At 40.0% G+C, this 21,276-nt stretch overlaps 1 protein-coding gene across 1 annotated transcript; it reads left to right on the top strand.

Moving 5' to 3' along the window:
* Window positions 1-6,583: 6,583 nt before the first annotated feature.
* LOC134497279 (olfactory receptor 10C1-like) lies at window positions 6,584-7,741 on the top strand. The gene has a single exon (XM_063302945.1). The coding sequence runs from the start codon at window positions 6,584-6,586 to the stop codon at window positions 7,556-7,558; it is 975 nt and encodes a 324-aa protein (XP_063159015.1). The 3' UTR covers window positions 7,559-7,741.
* Window positions 7,742-21,276: the final 13,535 nt, after the last annotated feature.

Below are 21,276 nucleotides of genomic sequence, written 5' to 3'. Positions count from 1 at the left end.
TGGTGAGTGACAGAGGCCCTCAGTTCACTTCCAGGTTCTGGAGGGCGCTTTTCCAGTCATTAGGGGTCCAGATCCACCTATCATCATGGCATCTTCCGGCTAGTAACGGGCAAGCTGAGAAAATTAACCAATGGTTACAGCAGTATCTCAGGTGTTACACCACTTATCAGCAAGACAATTGGCCAGCCCTACTCCCCATGGCAGAATTTACATATAATAATTCTGTAGAGTCCTCTACCAAGATGTCTCCTTTCCAAGCACTCTACAGGGTTAACCCTCAGGTGTTGCCCACCTCTACCCAGCAGGGAGCTGTTCCAGCCATGGCTGATTTTCTTAAAGAGCAACAAGCCGCACAGGAGTTGTTAAAGGAGCAGCTGAACAGGGCAAAGAGTGCTTACAAGAGAGCTGCAGATGCTCACAGACAAGAGGGGCCAGCGATTGCAGTAGGAGACAAAGTGTGGATCTCTACCAAGTTTTTGACCTCTACCAGACCCTCCAAGAAGTTGGACTCTAAGTCTGTGGGCCCTTTCACTGTGGTACAGCAGATAAATCCAGTGGCTTATCGCTTAAAGCTGCCAGCATCCATGAAAATCCATCCAGTCTTTCACAGAGCCTTGCTAGCCAAGGACCCTCCCACAAGTGCCTTATGATTGCAACTGTCCCCCCCACCTCCAGTAATTATGGAGGGGGAGGAGGAATACGAAGTTGAGGAAATTCTGGACTCTAGGAGGAGGGGAAGGGGCATCCAATATTTAATACACTGGAAAGGGTACCTTGAGGAAGAGCATACATGGGAAAATGCCAGAGATGTGCATGCACCAACGCTGGTTCATTGATTCCATCAGCTTTTCCCTCACAAACCCATGCCTCACACTCTACCAGAGATTCCTCATTTGACTGAGCAAGCAGAGGAATCCCAAGGAGAGGAGTTCGTAAATTGGCAACCTCGACCCCCGCCAGAGGCTCTGAGGCCAGAGCGAGAGGAGGAGGGAGAGCCGCAGCCCTCCACCTCGGGCTTGCATTTCCCAAGGGGGAGGGGGGAAGAATCTTCTAATTATCTAGCTATTTTCCAGCAGCAGCCACCTGGGCCAGAAGCGTTATCAGACCTGGAGAGCAGCACTGATTCATCCTTGGAGGAGTTTTCCTTTGAAGAATTTCCATCATTGCCCAGTTCCCATGGGAGCTTGGAGGGGGAGATGGACTCTCATGAGACCTCTGGAAGGGAGGGGGCTGAAATGGAATGTGAATCTGGAGGGGAGGGTGATGTCATGAGTACTGATGGTGAGCAGGAGGGGGCCCCTATCCAGGGGGGAAAACGCATGTGTAGTACTGAGGAGTTAAGCAGCCATTCAAAGAGACACAGATCAGACCCACCTTAACTTTTGGGGTTTATCTGCCTGGGTTTTTCCCACACTTCTTCAGTTTGTTAGGATTCTGTTTAATGTAGCAGTAATAAACACTAGAGACCTACTCCTCATCTTAGCGTGATTTCTGACTGTTAGGACAGTATGTATACAGTATGTGTAAGGCCAAAACCAAAACCAGGCAGAAAAGAAGATAACAAGTGCAAAACATAATGTGAACAGCCCATAATGAAGAAGTGTAGAAAACTTCTCTTAGAAGTATAGAAGTAATAGTATAACTTGTTGGAAGTTCTGGCAAATCAAGCATGCCTCATTTACATGTGAATTAACATGTAAATTAAGTTGTCCCACTATGCAACTCTGAGGAAGCTGTTTGTTGCCACTCCCACTTCCTCTTTCTCTCTTCCTCCTTCTCCACCAGAAGCAAGCACATGGATGTGTGTCTAAGCATGTGATTCTTTATGCTTGGGAGGGCTGAATGTGTAAGGTCAATAACCTGTGTTGCTCTGATGTGCTCACTGAAGCTATTTTAAGATAATTCTTTTTCTGTGCCAGCTTCTCAGCTGTGTTATAAGCTCTGATCCATTTCAGTGGTTCTAGCAGGCCACTAAATTGGATTCATCAGGTTATGGGCCCAGGCTTTTTCAGAAAGAGAAATTTTCCTTTTGTGCTATCTTGCAACGGACTGACAGCTGTCAGGCTCCCTTTGATAAACTGAAACAATTGTTTATCACTGAGCCCATATTGCAGTATCCAGATCCTGATCACCCTTTTGTGGTACCAGTTGATGCCTCTGACACTTCTGTTGGGGCTATTTTGCTGCAAAAAGTCAGGCAAGACAGATTGCGCCCCTGTTCTTATTTATCCAGAAAGTTTTCTGACTCTGAGCAGCATTGGCATGGCTGGGAAAAGGGACCTTTTGCTGTCAAGGCAACTTGAAAGCTGGCACCATTTATTGGAAGGCACCAAATTCCCCTTTCAAGTTTGGACTGATCACCAGAATTTGGAAGCGCTTCATATGCCCCAGCGACTCAGCCCTAAGCAGGTTCACTGGGCTCAGTTTTTCAGCCACATCAATTTTCAACTTAAGTATTTCCTGGGCAAGAAAAACAATTTGGCTGATGCTTTGTCTCATTTACCTCAAAATGTCAGTCAACAATCTGAGATTATTGACACTGTTTAACCAAACCCCAAATCTTTGATTGTTTAGCTGACTTCCACAAGGGGAGACATCCTGGGCTGGTACCATGTTGTTTCTTTCTCTTTCCCATATTGTTCCAAAATCCTAATCATATCAAATCCTAGTTCTAAAATTATAAAATTACTAATCCCTAATACAGAGAACTAAAATTACTAATTGATATTAAATAAAATATCTCACCCCACCCCTCTCTCTTTCAGGGTAACTCTGCAAATCTTGGGAGAGCCTGCTGAAACCTTTCCTTGGGTTGTGTCTCTATTTTAAACAGCTTTATTTTAAACAGAGACCCATAAAATAAATTTTAATCTGAAAATTGGGCAAGGAGGGAGGAACAGGAAGGGAGATTTGGTTAGATACACAAAGAGATAAAAAAGCTGCCGAAATGAAAAGAAATCCCTAGTATTGGAACTAACAACATTTTGGAAGCCTGGCTGAAATACAAAAAAGCAGAGCTAGGAATACAAACATAAAAGAGGACGACTACCATCCTGACCTGACCTGTTCTTGGAGGTTGGAATGTGCCAGGATGGGATATCTTTGCTACCTGGATATTGTCTTTGGCATGTCTTGTGTTAGATTAAGCTTTGCTGGCCAGCCAGGAATTAAACTGCTGTCATCAAACTAGGGTTGTGCAGAGCAGCTCTTTTGAATTGTTGATCCACGTCTGATAGTTGATGTGTTGTCCTTTTACAGTTTGAATTAATTGGGAAAATGATTTTATTTGCCAAATTTCCAAACTGGTGGTATGTGATTCTATTTAGCCATTTGATCTGAACCATCATTCTGATTTGTCAAGTCAGTTCAATTGGGGCATTTGATCAAATTGCCTCCAAATTGAAGCTCCTGCACAACTTTACACTATATCGCCAGCTTACTTTCCGCAGGAACTTATAAATGCAAAACAGGGGCTTTGAGTTTTCATCTGCTTGAGACACGATATGAACTCATGTTACTGCAAGCCAAGTGGACAGGCTGAGCTGCTAATAGCACCCTAAGGAGGTCAACTCTTTCATCGGCTGGTTGATTTGCAGGGTCTTTTTCAATGGTGGAGCTCTCCAGTCAGTTTGGGGGTTTTTATACAGTCGAGATCTTCTGGGCAGGTTTTGCTGTGAAGTGAAAGGTCTCCTGTGCAAGCACTGAGTCATATCAGACCCTTTGGGGGGACACCGTTTTTGCGATGTTTTCTTGACAGGTTATATCGGGGTGGTTTGCCATTGCTCTCTAGAGAACTACTACAGTAGTTCTCGTTCAGTTTGTTAAAAGACAATTAGCTTTAGAAATTATTTCAAGGGATAAGAGATATTTAGAGTACTTTTCATGGGTGGAATGGGGTGCTCTTAAACTGATTCAGTGGACAGCCAGGAATTGGTGGTGTGAATGTTCTGCCTTTTTCCTACGAAGTTTTCTTTGTAGTCTGCAGCTTGACTAGTATGAAACTGGGAGGAAAGGACAAACGTAGACTTGGGATGGGAGACCCAGCTTCATTTCCTCTTGCTTGGTGAGGAACATGTAAGTTGAACAGGTGAGTAATGTTTGATAAAGGAAGAAGAGTTAATTATCAACTGGGTATAGGGAAGTTTTTTGTTTGTCTTAGTAAAAATACACACAGAGCAAGTGCTGTTTGTTTTCTCACTAAAATGGGTTTAGCCCATTTTAGTGAGAAATCAAGAGAAGCTGCAAAGGCAAGTATTTGGCAATTTGCTTGGTAAGGAACATGTAATTTGAGCAGGTGGTTAATGTATGATATAGGAAGAAGAGAGAAAGACAACTATTGTGAGACTGAAGCTGCCATAACTAAAGATGAAGCAGGCACATAAGCAGAGAGGACAAAAAGCCAGGAATCTTGTCTGAAAGATCCCTTCAGGGAGGTAGAGAAGAAGGAAACAAGTTGTTAAGGAAACAAAGGGAAAAAAAGTCACCTGAACCAGACAAATGAAGTTGGGCCTGAGCACATGGAACCTCCCCCCTCATCCCATCAACAGCTACCAGGCCTATAAAGTAACAAGGCAAGAGTAGCTGCTAGTCTTGTGAATCAACAAAGCAAGGACTTTGGGGGATAAAAGGGATCCTGAAGCCTGCTCACTCCTTGAGTCATCTTTGGATCCAGACTTGGCAGCTTCCATCCCTCTAGCTATGTGCCTGACAGCCTAGTTGAGAAGGGTGTGGGTAAGCGTGGATGAGTTTGTGTCTGTGTGTGAGAGAGAAAGAGCAAATGTACATTGCAACCAGTAACGTGTTGCTGTTACTTTAAATTCACTGGGTCTCTGTGTATTACAAAGAACCTGTTGTGTCTCAGGGTTCGATTAGAAGTAACGTGTGTGTGTCCCTAATTTCCTGACTGTTGACCAGGGCTCTCTGCCTTGTTTGCTCAAGCCGCACCTATCTGGAAAACAAAGATAGAAAGCAAGGGGGGCTGACAAGATCCCCCTGCCTCAACAGGCTATGAGCGTGTGAGTGAATGACCATAAGCGGAGCCTGGGAGCCTGTGTAACACTGTCAACTGGGTATAAGGAAGAATTTTGTTTGTCTTAGTAACAATACTCACATACCAAGTGCTGTTTGTTTTTCTCACTAAAATGGGTTCAGCCATTTTAGTGAGAAATAAGAAGATACAAATTTGGCAATGTGTTTGCATCAAATTAAAGTTTCAATATAAAATATGCCTCTGGAAAGAATTTTATTAATGTATTTGTTTTATATAGCCACCCATTTAATACATGGCTCTATATTATTTGGAGGTAAACTTCTGGCAAAATTTATCCTTGGCTCTGAAACCTTCTGTGCTGCCTAACAGAGGTACCAGGACAAGTGAAAAGTTTGGGGTTGTTATACAGTCGACATCTTCTGGGCAGGTTTTCTCCATTCCTGTTTTATACTGGTACATTTACATGTAAAGCATTTTAATTCTTCTCCTTCAGTGGATAATATGTATGCAAGAGCAACTACTGTATTTGCAGAGCAATAACATTAAGTCCTTTCTTATTAAACAACCAGTTTTTTCTTAAAAATTAACAGGCTAGATTCAAATCTGCTTTCATAACTAAAATTCATTAGTCATCCACAGAATATGCAAAGAGATCTGCTGTGCTGTTTGCCTTCCTGAGCTTTGCTTCCTCTTATTTGGAAGCACTAAGAACAGCATCAGTCCCTGTTCTGATTTGCTACCAGTGGGTGATTGCAAGAACTGGGTTCATACAGTACTTTAGGAAAACACAGCCTTAGCATTGAAAGCACCACATATCTATTTGCTTGTTTGTTTGTTTATTTTTCAAATTTTGTTACCGCCAATCTCCCCCAAAAGAGGGACAGCATATGGCTGTGAAATTCCTCCAAAACCTGTGACCTAATCATCCTATCTTAGCATTTATCCTATATGGAAGGGCATGGTCCCTGCTGTGCAAATTAACTCAGTTTACCCTAGGGGAAGAGAACAAGTCTCTAGATGATGATCTATATAGAATGGATCCTTCTGTCAGAAGGCATGGTTGGCCAATATCATAAACAGCAATAATGGTCCTGCAACATAGGGTGGAATTACCTTTATAGGAGTCTGATATTCAGTGAGCAGCTTTTGGGCTTCTCTTCACCATCAGTACCAGATTCTCTATAGAATCTTATCTTTATCTCTAGATTTAGCTCAGGACTGATGTAAAGAAAAGGAGTAATTGAAGTGAAACCTAACTGAACACTGTCTCCAAAAAAGACATCCTAACTTAGCATTTGTCCTAGACAGAAGGGCATGGTCCCTGCTGTGCAAATTAACTCATTTTATCCTAGATGAAGGGAACAAGTCTCTAGATGATAATGCCCAGGGGAATTCAAAAAGTGCCAGAGAAACACAGGTCCTCTCAATACACTGTTGCTACACTTAAAGAGTAAAAAAAAATGTCAATAATGCTTCTTAAGTATGTGGGAGAGGGTGTCGGTGTGTGGAGGCCAGAAAGCTGGAGTTGCAGGTAGCACAGAAATGATTTGAGGGAGTGCATCTGGATCCCAGTTCAAAGGCAGCATGTCCCAAATGACAGAACCAGAACCAGAAAACAGAACAGATATCAGAGCTTTCTATTTGCTGGGATTTGTAGGACTTGGAGATCTGCAGGTTCCTCTCTTCTGCCTCTTCTTAGTTATCTACTTTGTTACTATCACTGGGAACATCCTCATCATTTCACTGGTTGTTACTGATCCCCACCTTCACACCCCCATGTATTTCTTCCTGGGTAATCTCTCTTGCCTGGAGACCTGCTATAGTTCTAACATCCTTCCAATGATGCTGGCTAATCTCTTCTATGGTAGGAAGAGATCCATTTCTGTAACTGGCTGCATGATGCAGTATTACTTTTTTGCTATTTTCGGTGTTGCTGAATGTTGTCTCCTAGGGGCCATGTCATATGATAGGTATGTAGCAATTTGTAAGCCACTGTATTACTCAACTCTAATGAATGGCAGAATTTGCCTCCAGTTTATAGTTGGATCATGGATCAATGGTTTATTTGTTATGAGTATAGTTTTATATTTATTGTGTCAATTAAATTTCTGTGGCCCCAGTGAAATCAATCATTTCTTTTGTGAATTGAATCCAATATTAAAGCTATCATGCAGTGACACCCACTTGGTAGAAGTAGTAACTGTTTTCATATCTTATATGTGCATCTTGCTTCCTTTCTTCTTGACTTTGGCATCTTATATTTTTATTATTTCTACCATCATCAGAATGTCATCTGTCAGTGGGAGGAAAAAGGCTTTCTCAACCTGCTCCTCACACCTCATGGTGGTGTCCATTTTCTACAGTACATTAATGATTGTCTACATCTTTCCCAAAACAGATGGACTGCGAGACATCAACAAAGTCTTGTCTCTGTTTTATACAATCCTGACCCCTTTGTTCAATCCATTGATCTACAGCCTAAGAAACAGGGAGGTAAAAGAGGCCTTTAAAAGAGCAGTTGCTAAATTGTATGCAACTGGAAGAATTCACCACTGTAATCTTTTATGAACATTTTTAGATGCTTGCATTTTTTCTCAGTAAGGCCAAGATTTTGGGTTCTTTGAGGACACCATCACATTTATGGATTTCTCTAAAAGTGTATATTAGAGATTAGGGACATTAAAGAATTCTGCCCTGAACTTGCCCTCCTCACCTGAGAAAGCCAAAGGAGAGCAAATGGTATACACAAATTAATTTTGTCAGTGTTCATTCTACTCTGACAAATAAAGATTCTGATGGGTTGTATTAATTCTTGTTAAATATATGAGGTAGCTTGAAAGTTTCCTCCAGCTTTAACCTTTAAGGAGTCCAGCACATTTTTAAAAAAAGAAGTATTTTTCAGAAAGGCTTTCTTTCCTCCTGCAGAATTTCCTGAATTAATCACGTGATTATCTTAGGAAATACACTTACAGCTGTATTAAAGCATTTGATGTCTTGAAAGGAAGAGTTAGTAATTAGTAAAACAAGCCCCTGTGTTTAAAAGACAAAAGGAACTCTGTGTCTTTCTCTGGGCTCTCTCTTTTTCACACTTCCTTCTGTTCAAGATGTAGTTTAGGTAGAACTGAGGCTTTTCTATCTCGATGTATATGTTGATAAATGTAGCTTTTACTTCAAAATCAATGGATGTTTACTAGCATTCATTCATAGCTTGGCTAAGCCCATACTCTGCATCCAAAAGAACCAAAATGAGCTTGACTTCCAGGGGAGGCATGGTGAACGGAAAATGTCTCTGTGAAAGCGGGGCCAATGACTGCGGCAAAGATCAAAGAGCAGGAGAGGATTGGAGATCTCCCACATGTGCTCTGGACAGCTGCTCCTCTTGAGGAGACAGGTGGCAGCCGTGGCCAGGAGAGCCTTTGTGTATCTATGTGCTGTGCACCAGTTACACCCCTTCCTGGACCAGGAGGCCCTTCTAACAGTCACTCATGCCCTTGTTATCTCTCAGATAGACTATTGCAATGCGCTCTACATGGGGCTACCCTTGAAAAGCATCCGGAAGCTTCAGCTGGTCCAGAATGCAGCTGCGCGAGCTGTTTTTGGTACCCCCAGAAGGGCACATGTAACACCACTGCTGCGCGAGCTGCATTAGGTACCAGTTTGCTTCTGGATCCAATTCAAGGTGTTGGTTATCACCTTTAAAGCCTTACATGGTATGGGGCCAGGTTACCATAGGGACCACCTCTTCCCCATTACATCAACACATCCCACCCTATTGTGCAGAGAGGGCATACTACAGACCCCGTCTGTAAAAGAATTTCATCTGGCAGGGTCCAGGAAGCGGGACTTCTCTGCACTAGCTCCTGCCCTGTGGAACATGCTGCCCCCAGAGGTGAGATTGGCCCCATCGCTCCTGGCCTTTTGACGGAGTCTGAAGATCTGGTTCTGCTGCCTCGCTTGGGGTGGAGAGGGGAATAGAGCTACATGGGGAGGGTTGTTATAGACCATTCCTCCCACACGTGGACTGTTTTAGATGCTTCTCCACTTGGATTTTTTATTCTTTATTTTTTATTTATATTTATATTATTTTTTACTGTATTTTACTTTTTGTATTATTGTGATGGTTTTAATCGATTGTTGTAAACTGCCCAGAGTCCTCCAATGGGAGGAGATGGGCGGGGATAAATTAGATAAATAAATAAATAAATAAATAAAAAGGAGAGAGAAAATTTCATGCCACTTCTACAGCTGCTTCTATAGTCATGATTGATTCTGACTAGAAGTGGGTCTCCTTTATAAAACTCTCCATAATTGTGTTTTTTTTCACTTGGAAATGTTAAAAGTTATGCTTCTTGTTCTGGTCTGATTGTATTGTATTTCAAATATCTATAATAATTTATTTTTTTTCTGTTTAACTTATATGCCACCTTATGATAGGTACTAGTATAGTATGTATAATGACAGTTGCACAATACTAGCCATCAGCTGTTAAGAATAATGGTAAAAATTTTAATGGCAACATCATTGTTTTAATTAACAGAGATTTTCAGGTTTACGGTGCATCTTTTGTCTGAAATAAGTGAGAGAAGCAAATCTTCAAATTCTTGTTTTCACCGTAGTTGTTGTCAGAATATGAATGTTCCCCAAATTGATGTCTCCAGCTGTTTGGAGATTGCAGTTGTCAGAATTCCATACCAGCATGGTCCTTGGGAATGCTCTTACAAGAGTCCTGTTGAATTCAAATCTCCAAGACTAGATTATAATGTTTATATTTTACATGCTTGACTATGTGAGTGATGGATGTTTAGGTTTAAAAGACACAGAAAAATAGGCTTCTGATGGGAAATGGTGGACTGAGCAGCTGTGCCAATGTAAGCTCCATGGGCAGAGCTGGCAACCTGGCAGATTTTTGGGGCACAGGCTGGTTTCTCCTGTAGCCCAGAGCATTTTTCCAGGCAAGGAAAATGCTGGGAATTGACCCATTCCTCCTCCAGATGGTGAGTTGCAGCCAGGAGACCATGGACAGTGTGCACAATCGACTAGCAAGACTTCACCGGGAGGCTGGGATTTCACCATTTCCGAGCCTCGCTGCAGCCCTTCAAGGGACAGTAATTCCTGCCTTCCCATTTCAAAAACACCAAATTATTCTTCTTTAAGTTATGTACCCTAAGAGAAGTTTTCTACAGTAAGAAGAAGAGGAATCTCTTGGTGCTTATCACTATTTCTGGAGTATAATTTTTTAAAGATTTGGCTTGTTTTCCCATTTAAAGTGTAACAAAGACTGTGAATATATAATTGCCTCCCTGTTACTATTTTTGGTATTGAATTTGAAAGAGGAATATTTTCCTACATGTTGGACTTGCTGTTTTAAACCTTTATTTTAATGTTCATTTTCTTTGGGACTTGTCTGCTATTATACTTTCTCTTGCCAATTTTAGACAGAAGTTTTTTTAAAAAAAAAAACTCATTAACTCCTTTACATGTAAGTTGGGGGTGCCATAATCTACTGTTCAAAGTATGCAAGATTTCAACAAAGACTTTGCAGAGCTGTGTTGTGAATTTAACCAGACTTCAAAAGATCTTTTTTTCAGAATGCTGTCAAGCCATTCTGCAAATTGTTTGGGACATTGGAGAAGAGATTATTGCTAAAGTGTGTCATTTGGATGAAAATGCTATGATGGATGATGAAGATTCTGGAAAAAATAGGAAATTTTCTTTTAGTGAGACTGAAGTAATGCCAGGGGAAGATTATAATTTGGTGCTGAGGGGGTTAAAGCGACAGTCTGAGTTTGAATTTCTACAGGGAGTTGCTTTGCTGGGGTGATGTTAGGACTATCTGAAATAGTGTTATGGGAAAGAACAGAATATGTTTTGTGGGAATTTCTTTTCTTGCTGAGAAGTCTGAGTCTTTGAGGGTGGAAATGGGCCTGTTTGATTTTTGTAAAAAAAAAATGCCTTATGTGTAATAGGGAGATATGTAAATGCCCTGGTTTTATTTTGAGGAAGGGTGAAAAATTAAGAATGTGTAACTGGATTGATGATGAGGTTATTATGATTTTATTTTCTTAATGATTTGGACTAAGATTTGCAGGATTTGTGATGTGTATGATTTAAAAAGTGTTAATAAGACATAATAATATTTGGTTTTTAACTTAATAGGGTTAAGTCTGTTGTAGTATTATTAATTATAAAAGTAAACAACTTATATGTTTTTATAATTTGTTTTTTATTACAGTGGACAGAAATATATAGAATAGTGGTAGGAAGGAAGTAATTAAATGGATGTTGTTTTAAGGAGGAGGGAAGTAGATTTAGAAATACACACACACACACACACTTTTATATAAGGGGAAGGAGCAATTGTATTAGTGATTTGTATGTATTGATGGAAGGATATATAGAAATAATGTGATATTAGTTTGATAAAGAGTAAGGGTTTGATTATGGAAATTGCTGTATATTCTTGCTGTTGAAAGTTGGAAGTCACCTTTGTATATAATCTCTAAAATTCTTTTTTTGTGTGTATTTGTGAGTTTCTCACTTTTTTAGTTTCTGTTTTTTGTAGTTTTTTTTTTGTTTTTCTGTAGTTTTTATCTTTGTTCTAAACTTAATAAAATTATACTAAAAAAAAAAAGATATAGAAGAATTCAGATTCTCCATGCTTGAAATATAGTTTAGCTATACATATGGAAGAATATTCAGAAAGGCCTCCCCTAAATTCAATTTAAAAGCAGCTTTGCTGAATACCAGATGGAGCAGACTTGCATCACATGGTGAGACAGGTAAATTTTATCCCTTATTCTAAAAAGCTTGTCTAATTTAAATCCAATCCACTCACACGTTCCAGTTCTTTTAGAAATGCTAGTTGAGGGATTTTAACTATTCCATCTCCAACTCATCTAGAAAGTTCCAGTTTGGTAAAGGGTGACCTCGAGTAAAACACTAGATTGTCTCCTGAATCTGGGTATTCCGGTGCTATGTACTGTTAGTAGGAAAAAGTTTGCCAGGTTTTCTGCCTTTGGTGCACACCCAAAAAAAGCAATGTAGAATTTGAGGTGACTATTTTTGAGTGGTTCATGGCCAGTCAATAAATGTTTTGCTGGGCTGAATAGCTTTCAAGGGTTCCACATTTCATGGGAAATGTGTTGAGAATTGTAGGAAAGAAGTGGAAGAAAATGGATAAAATCAAAATAGTTGAGGGGGGGAGGTGTCCAGATTGAAAACCATACTTTTCTTCCAATCACACATTTTCTTGCATGAATTGATTTTTCCTACCCATTCAACAACAACTTGATAGCACTTGATCAATAATTCAATCCATGTTCTCTTTTTTCTTTTTGTAAGAAAAGAAAGATTCCTCAAAATAGATGCAAAAAGGCATTTGAGATGGGCACCTGGGTCTAAAACTAAAGCTGGTGTATCCAAAATGTTTAGCTTTATGTGCTTGTGGCTTGGGGGTTCCCAATTGTCTCCCCAGTTTTCCCATCAATCAAAAGTCATAAAGCATATAGCAGGGATGTAACAACATTGCCTTTCTGTAAAATTCTTGCTTTTCTTCAAAATGTGCTGGATTTCTTAAAGGTTAAAAGGTTAACGTTTGAAGAAATTTCTAAGCTTCCTAGTACAAAACTGACACATCCCAGCTTCCTTGGGTGGGGAGGGCAAGTTTGTGACAGAATTCTTTGATGTATTTCTAATATACAGTTTTAGAGAAATCCACAAATGTAATGATGTCCTCAAAAATGCAAAATATGGCATACACACCCAGTGTTCTTCCACATACATCCCATGAACACCTGCCTGCCACAATAAGGCAGCACAGCAGGACTTGGGGTGGGGGTGGGGAGGCAGCTGAGTTTAGTCATACTTCAAATTTAAAAAGAAAAAAGAAATCAGATATGACAATCCTGAAATAATTCAACAACAGACTTTCCTTCCAATTTCCTGAATAATAATTGCGAATAGAAAGAGGCAGTTTAATCTGTGATATGTCCAGCTGTGAATGGCAATGCAGACCATATCCATGCTGGAACTTTGCAACTGCATCTCCCTCTCATTGCTCACCCAACTGAATGTACTACCTCCTCTTTCATGTGGTGCTATCTTTAAAGGGTATAGCATAGAGTAGCAAGTATGGACTTGATTATAGCAGTGGGTGCATCATTGGAAGACCTCAAGGCCAGACGGAGGACAGATAATCCTGAAGAAGGTCTATCTTTGTGGTTGCAAAGAGTCAGCACCTACTTTGTGACATATAATCAATCATTCAGCATTTTCCGTTCAGAGTTGTTGTTGTTGTTGTTGTTATTATTAATTTCCCCATATAAGTGAATATAATTCTCATAATCATAGTTAGATAATACCTTCTAAAGAGTGAGGATCTCTAGGGCAATGCAGGCCAGCTGAAATGTGTCCCAACTGATATTGTCTATATTAGTATGGAATGATGCACAAGCTTGCGTAGAGCTAAAGCTGGTAACTAGATGTACACCTTCTCTATATTACTAAGCACTGTTATGTGAAAGCCTTGATTGATTGAGGTAATTATGGTGGAAGTTAATATCTATGTGCCCATCACCTGACAACCAGGGGACACAGAAGATTGTAACTTGGGATACAAGATGAATAAGAAAGGGAAGGGAAGGGAAGGATGTAATAGATCTGAAAGTAGAGTGATCTTGTGGATTGAAGTTGATGAATATTTGCAAGGAAATGGAGATAGAGGTTTAATCATGAATGGAAATGCAAAAATATGTGTCAGAAAGTATGGATGTCCTCTAAGAAGAGATGTTATTAGTGCATATACAGTAAAAGTATGAATCCATGGATTGGTGATACTTGCATATTTCCTTTGTGAATGGTGACAATGGAAGATCCAGAGTAAAAATGTGTAGCATTCTGAATTAGTGCAATTCACTTTTATTCTAAATTAATGTATTGGAAGGATGAAGAGAATATAGAAATAATGATTGAGTTATTTAAAGATTTCAATAAGAAGGTGATTTTTTTTTTCTTATAAGTATCTGTTTAGAAAAATGTGGGGGGGGTTGATTCAAATACATGGTCTAAGCATAAGTCTATTTGTTGGGGGGAATTAACATTAAAAAGTGAAAAATAGATTGAATGTAGAATCCTATTAAAAAAAATAGAACATATAGTAGATTAATCTCCTGGTGAAATATAAGAAAAGGGAACATAAGAAAAGAAGATGTAGAAGCTGCATGGAACAGAATGAAGATTATGTTACAGAGTGCCATAGAAGTAGAGTTACACCAATGGGGAGTTGGAAAAAGGATGCATAATGGAATGATGAAGTGAAAGAAGCTGTGCATAAATGAAAATGTATAAAAGAGAATGGATGCTGCAAAGGTGAGGATAAGGGAAAGATATTATATCACGTATATCAATAGAAAATGAGAGCAAGTTCTCTGTAATGGTTAAGGCATCAGGCTAGAGACTGGGAGACTGGGAGTTCTAGTCCCGACTTAGGCATGAAGCCAGCTGGGTGACCCTGAGCCAGTCACTCGCTCTCAGCCCTAGGAAGAAGGCAGTGGCAAACCACTTCCAAAAATCTTGCCAGGAAAACTGCAGGGACTCAGCAGTCACCAAGAGTTCAGAGTGACTTGAAGGCACGAGAGAGAGAAGAGAGAAGAGAGGAGAGAGAGGAAAAGGTAGTTGCAAATGTTGTAGCCAGAACCCAAATTATTTGTAGTGAATTTTAGATAGATTGCGTGATGCAGCAAAGACAAGAGATCTGAAAAGTCCAAGCTAGTTCTCTTCGATAGGGAAAATTGCGTTAATGTTTCTAATAATGCAGACATATGTGGGGGGGAAAAGCAAGTGGATGTATTTGTGTACCTTGGTAGAATGTTTATTGTAAATAGGAAAATGGATGGAGACAATTTAAGACCTGTAAATACTGGTAGGAACATAGTGGGTAGTATGTGATCTGTGGCAAGGAATGAACAATTGTCGAAAGAACTGACAAAACAAACGTAAGAAGAAAAAGAATTACAGGAGCGGCCCTCAGTTTTCTGTGAGCTTTTCAGCCTTTCACTGATTCTGTTTTTATGTATTTTGAACTCGTCTGTAATCTCTACCATGTACCGTTTTTGCATTCTCTCAATTTTCCATATTTATTCTATTGGTCAATAGATCTTAATTAAAAATAGCTTACTATCCCATCTTCTTCTCTTGTTCATACAAAAATGTTGGTCCAATTTTATCCTTTATGAGTTCTGCAAAAAACTCTGCTGATTCATACTTACTCAATCAATGTGGGGAGTGAGAGGTTTCCATCTACAATTTTTTCAACAACTCCTCTACCTTTTCAGGATTACATGCCAAAGGACAATATACTCTCTGGCAAGGCTGGTTCAACGAAAGATATTTGAGAATCTCTGCCACCTTCTCCACTCTCCCAAAATGGGATTTCTCTTTGTAAAACTGCAAAAACTGTATGCAGCTGCCCCAGTCCACTTCAGCTGGATTAGCCCCATTAAATGTTGGAGGTAAACATCTACCTATTGCTATAGTGTACAGGGAAAAACAGATTTCTTGGAGAAAATATCTTAACAAAGAAAAAGAACATCTTGGAACAAAGCTTTCAAGGATGCTCAGTTGAAACAACTGCAAACATCTTGAAGAAGATGCATTTAGGGAGAAAATATACATCCAGCTATTGCAGAAGGAAATGACAATCTCTACTTTAATATCTCCCCTAGCATGAGGTAAGCAAAATCTCATTAAGTATCCCAAACTGTCTGATGCTATCATGTAATATGAAGAGCTTTCCAATTACTGTTAACACTGAGACCAGTTTTGGCATCCACAGTTCATGGATGTGAATGTAACCTATGAAGAACATCAGCTCTGTATGATGCACTAGAGTAGGATAGTAAAACTAAGAGCAGAGGACAGACTGATGTATCCTAATCCATAGCATCTAAGTTGTATTAGTACTAGTATTAGCATCTCATTAGTAACAAGATAGTACATCCAAGATTAACCCTTAACTCAACCCAACTGTTACAAAGTTATTGCTTTATGTCATAGTTAAAAGAATGTATCAAAAATGCCATATTTTTTACAACTGCACAATTTTGGAGCTCCTGGAAATCATATCATCTTTCACAATCCCAGACAAAATGTGGGAAGATGTAGAGCAACTTTCTCCCACCTAGTGCTCTCTAGGTGCATTAGGACCTCAACTCCCAGAATTCCCCAATAAGCCTGTGACAGGGTTTCTTTGGGAGCCTGCTCTGAACATGATTGTATATAAGCCACAGTCAAAAGTTTCCCTATGATTTATTAGGCAGCCAAATTTAACAGATTTTGAATAAATCATTAATCCTTCCTTTTTCTGTTTTGTATGTATTTTATTTGCAACTGCTGCCTTTTTAAAAAGTTACATTTTATTTGATTGCTGGCAGATGCAGTCCATGTGTAGCCCACAGCAAGAAAACCAAACATTCAACACACATTTCCTCTTGTTGGGAGTTGATGATCTCCAGGATTTGCAGCTACTCCTCTTCCATTTTTTTCTGATGATTTACATTGTGACTATGATAGGGAACATTCTCATCATTGCATTTGTTGCTCCAGACCACCACCTCACACCCCACTTCTTTGTGGGGAATTTGTCCATCATCATCACCATTCTGAGAATCCTTTCTACTATAGTCAGTGGGGAAGCCAGCAGGAAGTCAGAAGATGTGGTCATGTGAAGTCCTCACTTAACAACATGTGTGGTCCTCACTTAACAACAGCAACAGGGACTCCTGAATTGCCATCACTAAGTGTCATGTTATTGTGACATTATGTTTTATGACCGCATCACTTAGCAATGGAAATTTTAGTCCCAAGTACTGTCATAATCTGAGGGCAACCTGAACCTGTTACCTTTTACTATCTTCTTGCTATATCAGAGTTTCCAGTTTAAAGACAATCAGGCAAGAAGATAGTAAATGAGATTTTTGTTTTGTTTTGTTTTGTTTTGAAGCTCTTACCTGGAAATGCTGCTCTCAGGGGCAAGATAAGTCAGATGCAAAAGAAGAGTTGGATGACAGATGACATAGTTGCTTATCGCTTTGAAGCTTGAAAGAGCCTGTACTTCCTCAAGCTGTCCTTTATGGTACAGTCTCCACCCCACTTAATTAGCATTGCAAGACAGTCTTTCAGACTCTCAAAGCTCATACATAATCAAAGCACTTACAGCAGCCAAAAGAATTCCAGCAATCAGAACATCCTGAAACACAAAAGGAGAGGTGGATCCAAACAATGAGATTATTTCATCTGGGCCAAGACATACAAGTCTAGTCTCTGGATGCTTCCATTAACGTATTCCTGCCTGACTTTGGCAATGTTTTTTTTTCCTCCATAAAAATGCCTTACATCAATCTAATAATTGAAGTTAGCACTACTAATAATTGAACTGAAATGGATTAAGTAGAATCCATTGCTCTTTGCCAAACCTTGAAGCAAAACCCAAAATAAAGAAGGTACTTTTTAAAAATACTGTGGTATTTTTGGACCAACATTCCAGATCAACCGTATGATTAGTACCATAACTCAGTTGAGCTAGCACAGAGGATATTTCTGTAGGGAGCATGATGGGATAGCCACACATTTAGATAACACATCCCAGACCTATGCAGTAGATGTAGTATCTTGTTGTTGTTTTCTGGCAGTCCTTATCAAAGTAGTGTTTTGACACATGCTGATAAGTTTGTGCTTTTTTAGTTTGAGGTTGGCCTAAAATCTGTTTGCAGGACTGGATCAGGAACTTGCAATGTTTAAGCAGAGTTTCATTGGGTGTATTTGAAACCATTTCAGTATGTGTCTGTTTTAGATGAGTAGAGCTCAAAAGAGAATTTAAATGTCCCTGAGAGAGGGCTGTTTCAAGACGTGTCTGTTTTAGATGAGCAGCACTCAAAAGCTCTTCTAAGGCCAAGCTCACCCTGGTTCTGTGGCCTGAGCATAGAGCTACGTCTGGGTCCAATGTGCATTGGATGTCTACCACCTCTATGCTTTCATCTAAATGAAGAGACAAAGACCGAGGTAGATGATCTCTGTCTGGAGCACCAATCACTGGAAAATAATTTAGAGAATTTAAAAGTCAGTGAGAAAGGGCAATAAAAACACTTTGCTCCTGGCCCCCTATCTGACTCCAGTCCTGATCTTGCTTGGGATCCCCTAGGAACAACAACAACAAAAGACCTCCCAATGCAGATGACAAGCATGGGGGTTGGGGAAGAAATCATTCAATCCAGAGTTGGATCATAGTCAGTAATGAAAGGCTGTCCCATACCAGAATCCTAATCTCCATTGAAGTCCCTGGGTCTAAAATTTCCTTTCAGGGGGAGGGGAAAAGAATCAAATTTAGCAAATTGTTCCTTCTTAGCAGTTAATCCCTCTTGGCCATTGTTACTTCTCTCATTCTCACTCTTAGCCCATATTTTCCAGAGTTGCTCCTTTTTTGCTTGCACTGCATTTCCTGCCAACAGGGCAGCTTTCCTGTTGGCTTCCATATGTGAAGCACTTCTCAATCACAAGTCAAGAGCTTTGCCTGAGACTCTTGGCCAGCTTGTGGGTGGATAGATAAATATGAAATAGGAATGTGCTACAGATCTGAGGACCCTGATGGTACAATCTTTCACATGCAGGTTAATGTGCATCTACATGAACTTAGTAGTCCAGCAAATACCAGGATCAACATACAGTATAGGCCAAAAAAACAAAAAGGTATACAGAGTACCTGCATCCCTGAGAGGATCTGGGCAAAATAAGGGGAAGGTTTTATTTTTCCTTCATAAAGGGCAGCGAGGCAGAGCCTAAGAAATAGAGATTTCATCCTGTGATTTACGAGGAACTGCTTTTCCAACCATGCAAATGGTCCCCATCATTTACATGATCAATACTAAGTGTTCGACTGAACACAGGGAAACCATAACTATGGCTTGAATCTATGGGGTCTCTTTTCCCAAAGTCCCCATTCATCGTTCTCAAGCAACACAAGAATATACCAGGTTGACTTGGGAGGCTGTGTAAGCCAATCCAGGCAATGCAAAAGAATGTGCTCCAGTTTGCCACTGAAAATATTTATTTCAAAGAATCTGAAGTTCAGAAATAATCAGCAGGAGTCTTGATTTGATCCTTGCCCAGCAGTTCAAAGAAAAAAATATTTCACAATAATAGATATTTCTATAAATGTGGGCAAATTCCAGAGAGAGAATGGGTACTCAGACTGATCAATCAGTAGCTTAAACAAGATCTATAAAATTTTCCGAGGGCCAGAATGCTTTTTTCTGCTATTTCTTGCAGTGTTGAATGCCACAATGCTCATGGCCACAGAAGAAAAAAATTACCAGGTCATCTCAGAAGGGCGTGTAAGCCAATCCAAGCAATGCAAAAAAATGTAACACATATCATAACATTCATTGGGAAATCGTCATCCCTGGAATCACAAGCATCCCAAATTTCCTTGATTTTGTTCATCTGGGAGAAAAAAGGAAAACAATACAGTCATATCATAATGTCCAAGGAGTGTTCAAGATTTCCACTTACAGAATTCAGGAAGTTATTGGGAGAAGAAATGAAGACACTCCCCACAATATTGTCTTCCACAAACACTGTTCTGCCATACTGTCTACCTCAAGCACAGTCTTCCCCAAACACATTTTTCCCCATATTGTCTTCCCCTCCTCAAGCAAAATAAAAGTTAAAGATTACAAATAGAATGGTGCATACAAAGAGGGTGCAAAATATTAACATGTAAGGAGAAGCCCCAATGTTCAAAACATTCCCTTCAGACTTAATCAGAGACCTTGTAAGACAAAAGGTTGCTCCTTCACAGAAATTAGCAGAGCCCTTTCAGGTAAACAATCTTCCCCAGCCAAACAAATCTCCATAATCAAATAACAAAAGTTTCCTTCCGCAAACACTGTTCTGCCATACTGTCTACCTCAAGCAGAGTCTTCCCCAAACACATTTTTCACCTTGGGTGAACATTCCAGGCTGGTAGACAAAGCCACAGCCCAGCAGGGAACCTAGACTATCTGAGAACAGGAAACCACAAACAGCAGGGAGCCAGACCACAGAGTGCCTCCTCTCTGAACTCTGGTAAAATGCACTTTCCTGGAATTCCTCGAGAGCACCCCCTGCCAAGAAACCGGACAAGTGCGCCTTCTCAGAAGTTCCTACATGGTGGGGACCCTTTTGCGTAACCATAGCCAAGCTCTCCTATATAAAGAGCTTGTGGGGAAAATACAAGTGTGAGCATCTCTGACAGCTGGTTACTCTGTACTTTGCCCTCTCGGAAAAATAAAGATCACCTCTGTTCCAGCAACCGCCGACTTTCATTCCTGGCTCGGAACAGACCTGGTAAGACTTTTCTTCCAACATTATCATAACTTAAAAACAGTTTAAAGACTGTTGTGTTCTGTTCTATTTTGCTGACACCAAAATCATAGACAATTCAGTCAGAAGGAGTGAATATGCTACATAGGTTGCATGGGTGAAGTCTTGGCCTTTTAGCAAAGGCCATAACCTTGGTTTTCTGGTAATTTATTTCCAGTTTAACATTATTACAATATTGGAGCAGGTCTCGCAAGGATCTTTTAAGACCTACTAGCGTCCTAGACAGGATAACTGTGTCATCTGTGTAGAGCAGCAGGGTGATCCTACGATCTCCTATTTTGGGGGGTGATAATTTGGTTTATTTATCCATTTTACCATATTGTTAATAAACTAAAGGAGTCACTGAATTATGACTTATACCTACCTCTTATGGAAGCAATCTATCCAAAAATTATATTTTCTTGTAGTGAGTGCTATCAATGGCACCTCAGAGTGCATTTTATATGAATGTTCAGCAGATGTTTCAAACTGTTTTGGCCTCAGACAGATATCTGAATTATATTTGTGCTATTATATAGGAAAAGAATAGAAATGAAAAATGCAGGCAGATATTTTTCATTATGTCCTGGGGCTAAGCTTCTCAGATGCTTAAAATAGGTAGTTTAAGTTTTCATCAGCTGCAATCCTGGGGAGTTTTGGTGTCTGCAAAATGAGGACTAGAAACCTGCATGAGGCTTGCAGGGCAGCAGTTGCCCATCCTAAAATGGAAGGATTGTGGGAGAACTTTACAAAGGTTGTAATACGGCATACCTATTTTTCAGACTCTGCTACCATCTGAGAAACTCCTGCAACCAGATCGTTTCCCTACCTAACTGTTAGCAGCTCGAGCATTTCTTTCTCTTTTCTGTCTATTTTTGTCCTACCTGAAGAAT

The sequence above is a fragment of the Candoia aspera genome, chromosome 4 (genome assembly GCF_035149785.1).
Source record: "Candoia aspera isolate rCanAsp1 chromosome 4, rCanAsp1.hap2, whole genome shotgun sequence".
Lineage (NCBI taxonomy): Eukaryota > Metazoa > Chordata > Lepidosauria > Squamata > Boidae > Candoia > Candoia aspera.
The sequence above is the reverse complement of the archived record's forward strand: the minus strand, read 5'-3'. Positions and strand labels throughout refer to the sequence as shown.

What these genes read in the sequence shown, in the direction of transcription:
- LOC134497279 (XM_063302945.1), top strand. Translation starts at nt 6,584, where the DNA reads ATGACAGAACCAGAACCAGAAAACAGAACAGATATCAGAGCTTTCTAT.